At 47.4% G+C, this 12,333-nt stretch overlaps 1 protein-coding gene across 4 annotated transcripts in view; it reads left to right on the top strand.

The window, feature by feature from the left end:
* STAT6 (signal transducer and activator of transcription 6) overlaps positions 1-12,333 on the top strand; it is a 58,911-nt gene that overhangs the window by 32,368 nt on the left and 14,210 nt on the right. For all 4 annotated transcript variants that reach the window (XM_079967090.1, XM_079967088.1, XM_079967089.1 and 1 more), the window contains exons 4-13: positions 565-645; positions 876-1,014; positions 1,399-1,451; positions 2,331-2,488; positions 3,499-3,618; positions 4,600-4,785; positions 5,926-6,013; positions 8,429-8,551; positions 9,782-9,874; positions 12,031-12,237. In XM_079967090.1, the coding sequence (XP_079823216.1) occupies positions 565-645; positions 876-1,014; positions 1,399-1,451; positions 2,331-2,488; positions 3,499-3,618; positions 4,600-4,785; positions 5,926-6,013; positions 8,429-8,551; positions 9,782-9,874; positions 12,031-12,237 (1,248 nt within the window). The remainder of the gene's footprint in view (positions 1-564; positions 646-875; positions 1,015-1,398; positions 1,452-2,330; positions 2,489-3,498; positions 3,619-4,599; positions 4,786-5,925; positions 6,014-8,428; positions 8,552-9,781; positions 9,875-12,030; positions 12,238-12,333) is intronic.

Raw genomic sequence — 12,333 nt, 5'->3', positions numbered from 1 at the left:
TTGCTGAACACCTCCCCAAGCAACCTCAGGGAGGGCTTTCACAGGAGAAGGAAAGGTAAACCCACTGAAATAAATGAGCCTAACTTAGCCATTTTAGTGGGTCTGCTCTGAGCATGACTAGCATTGGATACAACCCTTCACCAATTATGTGCTAAATTTCCAGGCTTTTTGAGAGCCAGTTTCTTAGGCAAGGTATGACATAATAAACAATGGTGGGCTTACAGCTTGCAGTATGGGTTCACTTTTGGGGAACATGACCCACCCCAGCTTGTCGCGTCCGAGTGCCCTTCCTTCCCAGGGTCACTAAGGGAGTGCTGGAGAACCTGTGGCCTTCCATCCAGATGTTGCTATACTCCAGCTCCCTTTAGCCTCTGTCAGCTTGCCCAGCAGCCAGGAATGATGGGAGCTGTAGTCCAACAACATCTATAAGGCTGCAGGTTCCCCATTCTTGTCTATACAGCAATTTCAGTCCATTCTTGTGATTGGGATAAACCATGGGACAACCTCACAGGTGGCTTGAGGCACAAGCATTAACAACATTTGTCTTCTTCCCAATAATTCTAGAATAGATACCGGAGAGAGCCGCTGCAGTTGGTGGGGGCTATAAAAAGAATCTTGGAGGGAGAGCAAGCAGCAGCCCAACAGGTAAGAGGAATAGCCAACGTGTGGCGGCTGGTCCTTTCTTTCTTTTACATCTGGGCCCTCAGGCTGAGCCTCTTCTGATTGCTTGTCACCACTGTTTTGTAGGATCACTGCAGCTTCACTGCCCAGTTTAGCCCAGTTCTGCAGCGTTTCACAAAGCAATAGCTATTTAGCTATTAAATATGTAGAAAATGGAAGCAGGAAGTGCCACGTCTCACTTTTGCTTCTTATAGTTTCAGAATGTGGCCCTCTTCATCCAGCGCCAACGGGAAGAACTGAGGTTTATATTCAGTCTGCAGAAGCTGCAGTACAGAGTGCAGGAGATCCAGGCACTCCGGGAGAGCTTGAATCAGATGAACGGCAATGCAAGAGGTGAGGAGGCAGAGATGAACGCTGCCAGGTTTGAGGATACACAGGGATAGGTGCCTTCTTCCACCATCACCTCACTTTGGCCACCCTGTTCTTCTCTCCCTCTGATGCCACCCCCTCACTGCTCCAGTGCCCTCATAGGCACTGGAGAAGCTTGTGACAAACTGATTTCTATGAATTCAGAGAAAGAGAATTCATAGAATTGTAGAGTTGGAAGGGACCACAAGGATCCCCTAGTCCAGTGCCTCCAGTGCAGAAATCTTTTGCCCAAAGTGGGTCTTGAACCCACGACCCTAGGCAGTAAGTCCTTGCCTTGTCCTTCTGTGATAACTTAACTTAGGCCTGAAGTTCTTCTGCAGATGCTAATCATGATTTTACGGTCTTCAGTTCCTTTGCAGCTGAACCTGCAATTTTCACCCCAGGAGAACCTGCAAGAAAGTGTGAGTAACCCATTCATGATGGTGGTCCATTCATTCTGCAGACACCATTCTTGTTTGATGAATGGATTTTGTTTAAAAGATTTATATCTTTCCATCACCTAGATTGGGGAGAAGGAACCTGTGGCCCTTCATTAGAAGTGAGCCACAGGAGTACTTTGCCATGGAAGTCATGGGCTGCACACTGCCTTGTCACATGGCGCGGGGAGGAGCGAGGCCAAAATTTGATGCCCCCTCCATCGTTCACACAGCCTTCCCAAAGCTGGCTAAGCGAGGTGCCAGGCTTTGGGAAGAAGGCATGAGGCTCTGGCAGGGTCCTAGAGTCCTCCCATCTCCTTCCCCAAGCTGGGAAAATGCTAAGTAGGCTTTGGGAAGAACTGGGAGGCCTCTGGGACCCTGTCAGAGCTCTCACACTTCTTTCCCAAAGCCCAGCACCTGGCTTTGGGAAGGAGGCACAAGAGCTGGGGCAGGGGAGTCAAATGTTGCTGAGAGCCTCCAAAAAAGGTTTCAATGGCCACATGCAGCCCTTTGGGCCACGCCCTAAACCACCTTGATTTAACCCCTGGACACACAACATGCATACAGATTGGTGCAGAATCATTTACTTATTTATATCCCTCCTTTTAGTATACAGGTCCTGTGAAGGTGACAAGTAACTTTCAGATACATTCTTTAAAGCCACAATAAAGGATACCATCATACCATAAGTCACCAAGACTCTCCCCACAGGGCAGTTGGCTCTGTGGTTGGGGGAAGTAGTCTACTGGGAACACACTCCAAGATCTTTTTTGCCTCACCCTGTTCTTTGGCACATCTGATTTATGCCTCAACAGCATTTGTTGTCTTCTTCATGCCTACCAACCTATTTGTCTCTTGTTTAAGTCTCTCCAAAATCTTCAGAATCTGTTCCTGAAAGCAGCTAATGAATTAGAAGGTGCAAAGAAAATGGTGCTGATGAGACTTATGATCTGGAAGAGGCAGCAACAGCTGGCTGGGAATGGAACTCCCTTTGATGAGGACTTGGCTCCACTCCAGAAAAGGTGATTAGTGCAGGGAGAGCTTAGTTAGTGCATAGTTTCATTTGGGGAACTACTATTTTGGCACTGTTGGGAGTTTCTTCCAATTCAGGTTGTAAAGCCAGTCGTATTGTTAGTGCTGATGGTGAGGAAACTTGAGGTCTAAATGTGCCTATGGCCCTTTCGTGCTGCTTAAACAAACCCCTAAGATATAAAAGGGGCAAAGCAATCTCCCTTGTTGGACCAGTCTGTGTCCAGACGAGCCTGGTATGTAGTTGCTGTGTTCTAAATTATTTTTACACCATATGCAGGACTGTGTATGCCCTGTGGCTAGAGCAAAGCAGTCACAAGTGCTAGAAATTTATGTGTGTGAGCCTTAAAAGAAAAGTTCTGACACTCCAGAGGATGAATTCCTCACCTAGTACCACGCTGCACACTCCCACAAAATTGCAGCATCCTGCAAACATGCAGCTCTGCCTAAACACTGCAACTATACATATAGCCAGAAAAGCCCTTGTCTGGACCCTTGCTGATCAACTTGGATGTTTCTCTAACCCTCGGGTCCCAAGAACTAAATGCAGCCCTCCAGGCCTCTCTGGCCTCTGGAATTTGCCTTAGGTCACTCCCAAATCTCCTCCAGCCACACTCCTCACTGGGCCTCCTTTGCCCCTAAAATATCTTTGCCTGGCTGGAATGTGCCCTTGAACTCCAATCATGCTTCTTACTTGTCTGACGAAACTAGCCCACTGTACAAAGTTAAAATTCATTGCCCCACCCACTTTTGTCTCTGGTCCTTCCCATGACCGGCATGTGGCCCCCAGAAGGGAATGTGGCCCTCAACCTGTGGCTACCCCTGCTTTAACCTTTTGATAGACTTAAAGGCAGGGACACTGTTGCCGGTTGGTGTGAGGGTGACTGCAGCACCTTTTTGTCCAGTCTGTTCGGTTCTTAAAGCTTGTGTAATCTTGGAGTTGTTGTGGGGTTTTGGTTGGTGGCAGGGGAAATTAAGCCTCACCTGGTGTGTTTCCTGGCAGATTTGAAAGCCTGGTGGACATTTGCTTCCAGCTCCGCCTGCAGTTGGTAGCCTCTGAAACTGAGCTGAGCTCTGAGCTTCAGGAACGTCTGGATAATGTATTTAGTTCCCTCGTCAAAAAGTAAGGAGAATCTCTGCCAGAAGCACCAAGGTCATAGATCTGAAGAGAATCAGAAGGCCACTGAGAGCAATTGCTTGCCCCCTACCCACATAACCACATCTCAAAGACTGGCTTTCCCCTTACCAGTTCCCAACAGGTTAAACAATGCAGTGTATGGTCAGATCCACACAATACATTTAAAGCACAAGGCGTCCCTCAAAGAATCCTGGGAATTCTGGTTTGTTAAGGTGCTGGGAATTGTAGCTCGGGGAGAGAGTTAAACTACAGTCCCCAAGATTCATGGAAGTATGATTTCCAGAGTGGTTTAACAACCAGTCCCTCTTTACAGGGAGCTCTAGGAATTGTAACTTTACAACACCTCACAGCATCCTTAACAAACTACAGCTCCCAGAATTCTTTGGGGGAAGCCCTGACCATCTAAAATGCTGTCATAGTGCTTTAGGTATATGATGTGGGTGTGGCCTCAATGTAAATGTGGAATAACTGTTGCTGCCTCCTGGAAACTGGGACAGGACTCTTCAGATGAGTCCTTTCAGCCTTGAGATCTGTGCTTCCACCATTTTCTCCTCATTCCTCTTCCCCATCACTGCCATTTAAACGCTACCCTTGGGGTCTCCATACATTTGCCAGCAGAATTTAGTTTTAAAGAAGGGCTGCTTTGCGGGGCGGGGGGTGGAGAGTTGCAGGCCACTCACACTAGGGTAGGCTACTGGCAAGTCCATTGCCACAGCCATGACATTCCTCCATAAATTACTCTTGTCTCTGTGCTGACAACTGGGGAAAGACAGATTGGTCCTACTCTAGGGGCCAGTTTTGTCCCTGGAGCCTTCAGTTGCTGATTCTTCCTTTAGATCCATGTTTTTTGTCCATCATACTGACTGGGGAGCAGCGAGAATGATGAGGCTGACTGCAGCAGGGCTAATAGCCAATCCTTCTCACTGCTCCCTGGCTCTCTGACCACTGCTTATGTCTCCCCTTCAGCTCATTCCTGGTGGACAAACAACCCCTACAAGTTCTGAAGACTCAAACCAAATTTCAAGCCACCACACGATTCCTGCTGGGCCCACAGCTGCTGAAGTCTCCACACTCCTTCACGGTCACCGCTGACATTGTGACAGAGAAACAGGCACGGGAGCTAGCTACTAGCCACCTGGAGACTGTCCTCAGGTGAGCAGAACCCTTGCAACTGAACATGCCACTCTCCCTGTTGCTTTATTTCTCAGTTTTAGCAATGTTTTGAGGTTTTGAATACTAGGCGCAGCAAAGAGGTCTGATTGCCTCTCCCCCTTTTGAACAAATGTCTTTCCCAAGATGAATCTGACATATTCTAGAGCGGAGATAGAAGACAAGAGACATGGTGAACCATTCTAGGGGAGGCATTTCAGTTAAAACAATCCTGCCAGACTTTCTGCCCCTGACTCCCCCCCCCCCAACTTATTCCGTTCTGTGTCTGACATATTCCAAAGTCCTATTTCTGAGCATCAGTGGGGAGAACCCTCTGCATCAGCGTCAGGAAATATTTGCAAAACCTCCCCCATAGCTCCTAAAGGAGTTCTAGGGCGAGAGTTCACTGAGCAGGCTTATTTCTTGTGGTGCTTCCACATTGCAGGGGCCCTTCACTACAAAGAGTTCCTGAAGGGTTGCAAGCAGAGCCATCTTTCCCATTGGTCTTAGTGGTTTGTTGCGCCAGGGCGACGGCCTCTCAGGGGCGCCCCAGCGAGTGGGGGAGCTGCGCGGCTTTGCCGGCGGCCTCACCTTTCCCTGCACACCCGCCTGGCTGGCGGGCGTGTAGCTTCCTTCCCAAGCCTCCGCGGGAGGAGACCTATCCCCTCAGAGGCTTAGGGTGGAAGCTGCATACAGCTCCCCTTCCCAGCCTCTGCATCTGCTAAAAACAGCTCTGCTCCCAGTCGTTGTCCTCCTCCTGCTTCCTGGCAAAAGGCGGCGCACAGCCTTCCTGGGCTGCCTTCTCAGGTGCCCCGACGCTGGAGAGCATGTCCGCCAGCATGTTTTCCTGTTTGATCGCCACCATGCCAGGGATCAGGGCGGTGGGGGAGGCAGAGGACATTTTCCACAGCCCCCTCCCTTGTTTTGGAGTTGGGTGGTGTGGGTTTGTGGGATAGCCATTCCACAGAAAGCAAAGCTCTCGGTCACCTTTATTATATTTGTTGGTCTGATTCCAAGATCAGATTGTGGTTTCATGGAAGTCACTCTGAAAATGTTTTTTCACCTGATACACCCACAGTTATTAACCCCTGGCTCAGAATGGAAGTACATAACTCATGTGCACTTTCTCTTTTTTGGTTTCAGTGAAAACACTGGAGAAATTCAGAACAACACAGCACCTCTGGAGACAAATGCAACAAGCAATGCCTGCTGTGCTCTCTTTAAGAATATGGTAACTACAGCAGTGGAGTGTGTGTGTGTGTGTGTGTGCGTGTGCGTATGCATACATTTGAATGCTTGCGATGGGAGGAGGAGAAACCACTGGTAACGTTTGGCCTCCCAAGCCATTTAGGATCATCCTGCTCACGTGTAGGACCCTGGCAGAGACACATGCCCGACTGGCATGTTCTCTCCTTCTTGGTTGTTTGTTCGGGAGCTTCAAAAGCTTTCTTCAGCCCGAACATCACAGCCACTGATACCAAGAAGTATCAGCACACTTAGGGATCCTGTAGAGTGTTAGCGGTTCACATAACAAACTCAGTAGCACAGCATTTTGGCTAATCTACTTTATTTACATATAATACACTCGGAGCATTCTGACTTAGCTCTTTCCTCTTTCTCATCAGACAGCAAAGAGAAAGAACAAAGGACAGTAGTCCCACATCACGGAACACAGTAATACAAAACATCCTGTCTTCGTCACTTCCCACTATGTGGGATGAAAACATACACCATCATGTGATAGAAAACAATCCCATGACTGCAAGCACGGAGCAAGAATCCTAACAGAGCCTCCCTCACAAGTTGGTGCTTCTCCCCTAGGTTGTATGTTTGGGAGAAAGCTGCTTTGAGGCTTTATACCTGACTCTGGTTAATTTTGTTTGTACAGTCTTACCTTGGAAGTCAGAACAGAATCTGTTCCAGAAGTCCATTCGACTTCCAAAACGTTCGAAAACCAAATCGTGACTTCTGATTGGCTGCAGGAAGTTCCTGCAGCCAATCAGAAGTCGCAGAAGCCCTGTTGGATGTTCAGGTTCCAAAAGAACGTTCACAAACCGGAACAATCACTTCTGGGTTTGCCACGTTCGGGAGTCAAAACGTCCGAGTTCCAGGGCGCTCGACAACCAAAGTATGACTGTATGTTATACGTACCCTGGTTTCATTCAGAAACCATAAATTGTCTTATGAAGATATCTCTAAAGCAATCTTCCGTCCAGGCCTTGAGCAGACTGCATCATACACACAGTTTTAGAACTGTCACAGTAACAATATTTTATTATTTATGCCCCTCCCATCTGGCTGGGTTTCCCTAGCCACTCTGGGTGGCTTCCAACACACATAAAAATAATAAAACACCAAATATTAATACAATCTGATCCAATATAAAAAGTCACAGCATTGTGTGCCTTCAAACCATTAACTGGGATGCCACTGTTCCAGTTACAGAAGTGGCAGAGAGATATTTCTAGATTTGTCTGGCAGGGCAAGAAGCCAAGAATAAAATTTAAAATACTAACTGATGCAAAGGAAAGAGGTGGATTTGCCCTACCAGACCTTAAACTTTATTATGAATCAGCCACATTTTGCTGGCTGAAAGAATGGCTGCTTCTTGAGAACACAGACATTTTGGATTTAGAAGGCTTTAATAATGTATTTCGGTGGCATGCATATTTGTGATATGATAAGGTCAGGGAAATAAGTAAATGAAAGACAAGACATGGAAAGATTGAAATGTTTTTAATTGCTTTTTTACTTTTTCTGTATTTTGTATTTTTTGTTTTCTTTTTCTTTTTTCATTTTTGTAATTTTTTTTTTGAAACTTTAATAAATATTATTATAAAAAAACAAAAAACAAACCATTAACTGGGATGGCATAGCTTTGGGTGGGGGTGAGGAACCTGCGGCTCTCCAGCTCCCATCAGCCCCCAGCCAGAATGGCCAACAGTCAGGGATGGGGGGAGTGTAATCTGACAACATCTGGAGGACCACAGGTCCATTGCCAATACTCTAAGGCTGAGAACCTGGCATATGCAGCAGACACCTGCAGCAGGATGGGATGACGAAATTATGAGATGATAGGAATAGGCTGCTCCATTTCAGATTGCAGGGGAAGAATATTTTTCCACTAAAATTTTTTTAAAATACTTGCTTCAAGAAGAAATTTGGCACAGCAGGGAGAAAAGTTCTAGCTAAATCCTTGCTAGTTTCTTTTTCTTTTTATTGATTGTATTGCACATATCCATAAATCAAAATGCAAAACTTAAACGAAAAAAAGAAAATACAAAAACTCTGTGCTAGTTTTCCACTTATAGGGAGTATTTAAAAAGAAGAAGGGCAGCTTCCTATATTCTGAAGTAAGGCCCTCTGATCTTCCATGTCAGAACGGTACTTCCCCATTTTGTCCTTGTTCTTCTGTGTGTTTAGATGTAGCTGTAGACTCTAGTCTCTGAATTTGGACTCTGTGAACAACTGGACCACTGTAGCTTCACGATTCAAGGTGGCTGTTGGATCAGAAACAGATAAAAAGGAGGCTGAAGTATGGAGTAGAACTTTCCCAAGCAGTAGCTGAAGTTGTTACTTTGACCCCACAACTTTTGTGACATTTTCTAGGTTAGCCAGGTGTGATTTTGCCTTTCTCTTCCTTCAGCTCCTAAAGAAGATCAAGCGCTGTGACCGCAAGAGCACCGAGTCTGTGACTGAAGAGAAATGCGCTATCCTCTTCAGTGCCAGTGTCAGCCTTGGTCCCAACAAAACCATCTTCCGCCTGCAGGTAACAGCCCTACTGCTTAGGTTTATCTCATTATTTGGCTTGCAGATTGTGGCCTGTTGGTGATTTTGTTGCTGGAAGGGCACAAATGGATTCCAGAGAGGCTCCAGGGATGACCCAATTCCTAAGTCTCAACAGGCTGCTCTGCACGGTAGACATGAAGCCCCAATCCTGCCCAACCAAGGTGGCCTTGGTGGAAATGTTGAAATCCCCCACAACTACAGCCTGGGCCTTTTTAAATACCACCTCCAAGCCTGCCCAGTTGCCTCAGGCAGATATGGAAAGAAAGGTTAGGGGTGTCCTTGCACATCTTTGCTGCTCCCCCTCCAGCTGTGGATAGGAGCTGTCCCCATCTCAGCCATCCCCTGAGGGGAAAGATCTCTCCACCACCTCAGAACCAGATCATGGAATGAGCTGTGAAGGCCCCCATGAAGCGCACCACTTGTCGCATCCTGAGCTTGTCACCCACAGCCACTGCCTGGAATGAGTGGGGCACTATGGCCCCCCCCATGCCATCTTCAGTGAGCCAGGGCTTCCCCAGGCTGCCTCCAGTCTGGTGGTGCGGGGAGGGCCACCATTTTCTGTTTTGCCTCAAGTGGCAAAATGTCTTGGGCCAGCCCTGTATGGGAGGCAATTTCAGATGAGCTGAGGGAGCTGTGGGCAGCAGTAGTTTTCTTGAAAATCTTGTAAATAAATCTGTAATGAGCTCCACATCTGAATTATACTACTAGATAGCCCAGTTTCAGGTATCTGGGAAAGGAAAAGTGTTACTCCTTTTCCTCCTCCCTCCTGAAGCCAACTCTATATTACACACACATCCCATTTTCCACTTAAACAGGAGCACTCCTGTTAGGGCCTTGGGGATACAGTGCAACATTCTGTTGCAGGTCACCGCTTTTGGTTTCTAGAATTGGAAATTCTTCGTTTTTGGCAGTGAATTTGGAGAGGGCTGTAACTCAAAGGAAGGGCTGTGGCTCAGTGGTAGAGCATTGCTTGACATGCAGAAGTTTCCAGGCTCCATCCCCATCATCTCCAGGTAGGGCTGGGGGAGCTCCCTGCCTGAGACCCTAGAGAGCCAGTCAGTCCACTGGGCAAGATGGACCAATGGTCTGAGTCTAAGGCAGCTTCTTGTGCTCCTGTGAGAGATATGAGGGGCGGGGAGAGGGCGCTGGCTGTAAAGAAAGCAACCCCCCTGCTAAAGTGTGCTTCCTCTTTCCACTTCTTGTGTTCCAGGCACTGTCACTTCCCATTGTGGTGATCGTCCATGGCAACCAGGAGAACAATGCCAAAGCCACCATCTTATGGGACAATGCCTTTGCCGCTGCTGTAAGTGATTGACATAAGCTGACATATAAAGCTGTCCATGTCCCCAAGGTGTAGAAGCACTTGTTGTTGGGGGCAGAATTAAAGAGTATGGTGTGACACCAAGTGAAATGGACAGTTCAGCTGGTAGAGCGTGAGACTCTTAATCTCAGGATTGTGGGTTTGAGCCCTGGTTTGGACAGAGAGATTCCTGCATTTCAGGGGGTTGGACTAGATTAGGGTTTCCCAAACCTGGGTCTCCAGCTATTTTTTTTTACTACAACTCCCATCATCCCTAGGTAACAGGACCAGTGGTCAGGGATGGTGGGAATTGTAGTCCAAAAGCAGCTAGAGACGCAAGTTTGGGAAACTTTGCACTAGATGAACCTCGTGGTGCTTTCCAACTCTACAATTATGTGATTCCATTATTAGTTGCACCTGAACAAGGAGATGCCCAACACCTGGCTTTTGCAAAGTGAAGAGGTTTGGTAACAGCACAATGTGTTTGTGTTTTCAGATGGGAGGGGGCACTAGGATGAAACCAAAACCAAAGCAAAATGCTTCTCATGTTATGGCAGTGATTTGGGACCCACTTCTGTCCATGCTACTGAAGCAGCATGAAACGCTCTGCATCACAGGCTGTGACTCCTCGCCAGCATTATCCCAGGTTCTGGGAGGGTGATCTGTAGCGTGCATGGACTTCTTCCACATGACCCATAGCTTCTGACATTAAGGACAAAAGAAGAACCCGGCTGGTTCAGACCAAAGACCCATCTTGTTCAGCACTCTGTTGTGCCTATGAGAAGATCATGAGCAGGACGTCACTGCACAAAAACTCTTCTCACTTGTGATTCCCATCAACTGGTATTCACAGGCAGAGGCATACCTAGGCTCCCTTGCACCCTTGGCAAGGAGATGTATTGTGGGAATATTGTGGGTAACAGGAGAGGATATATTGATTAATATAATCCTTCCTAACTCTCACTAACAAGTTTCTTTACACAGCAGAGTGCATTCCCCCTTTACACAGCAAGAAGCTGGTTGCAGACTCGTGTGAGTCGTAAGCAATTCAGTCTGGCTTGCCCAGATTGGATATGTTCCTGGTATGATCCCTTGAATCCCTCCTAGAAGACTAAAGACACAACAGTCTTATTCATAAGTAACAAAAAGTAGTTTTACCCTCGATCAGGCAGAGCACAGTGTGATCCCTGAAGGCAGACTTTAGGCTTAAAGTTACAAATATGTACAAACAGGTTTACCCCATATGGGAGATAACCTAGGGACTGCTGGCTGACAGCCAGCAATGCAGTCAAAGTGAAGCAGGAAGCAGGCGGGACACAAAAAAAGGGAGGTGGCTACATGACTTGACCTTTCACCAGGACTGGAAAGGTCACGCCCACCTACTAGTCACATGCAAAAGGAAGGATGCTCCAGCCAGGTGTAACAGGAAGTTCAGCTGGCTGGATCAACATTCCCCATTCATGTTCACTCTAGGCAAACAGGAAATGTTGTACTTGACTGCTCCAGAGGATTATATCCCACATGTATTGGAGTGGAAGTGTGATATTTGGTGGGGGGGGGGCTGGGGCCTGTGTCCTTGGTGTAGGCTAACCTAGCCACACACCCCTAGGTGCACTTCTGTTCAGAGGCCCACCGCCTCTGATCCTAGAGGGAACATGTAGCCATCATGACTAGTAGCCATCGATAGCCCTGTCTTCCTCCATGAATTTGTCTAATCCTCTTCTAAAGACATCCAAGTGAGAGAGAATTCCATAGTTCAGTTATGTGAAGACTTTCTTCTACCTGCCCCAGATCTTCCTGCATTCAGCTTCATTAGATGTCTCCACCTCTCAACATGATGAGAGAGGGAGGAAAACTTTATTCCAGGCCAGTAATGCAACATGGAAGCCTAGTCCTGCCCCCATGGGTGCAAAGTGAGTGAGAATATTGGCTATGCAGGGGAAGCTTGTAGGTAGGACATAATAGAGTCTGTTCTTAGTTTGGGCTACTTCTTTGCTGTTATTTTGTGTGCCATTGCCATTGTGAGGTATGCGGGGAAGACCAAAGAGTGGGAGAGATTATGAATGTGCATTCTCCTCCTGCTGCTGCTTCCGGTGGTTTGTTCTCTCTGTGTGTGTTTCTACATAGCTATGAGGTTCTGTCTCTCTGGCCTATTCCAGAATCGCATCCCTTTCATGGTAGCCGAGCGTGTCAGCTGGGAGTCCATGTGTGAGACTCTCAACCAGAAGTTCATGGCTGAGGTGGAGACAACTAAAGGGCTGCTCAAGGAGCACTACTACTTCTTGGCTCAGAAGATCTTTGGTGACAGCAACGCCAGTCCTGAGGAATTCCAGAAGCGCCAAGTGTCGTGGTCCCAGTTCAATAAGGTCCCTCAGTGGGTTTTGTAAGGAGGGTGGGATGGCGGTGAGTGGGGCATCCCTGGTTCCCTTCCTTCCTTTACTCACTCACCTTTTCCATTTACA

This window comes from Podarcis cretensis (assembly GCF_951804945.1).
Source record: "Podarcis cretensis genome assembly, chromosome: 2".
NCBI lineage: Eukaryota > Metazoa > Chordata > Lepidosauria > Squamata > Lacertidae > Podarcis > Podarcis cretensis.
The sequence above is the reverse complement of the archived record's forward strand: the minus strand, read 5'-3'. Positions and strand labels throughout refer to the sequence as shown.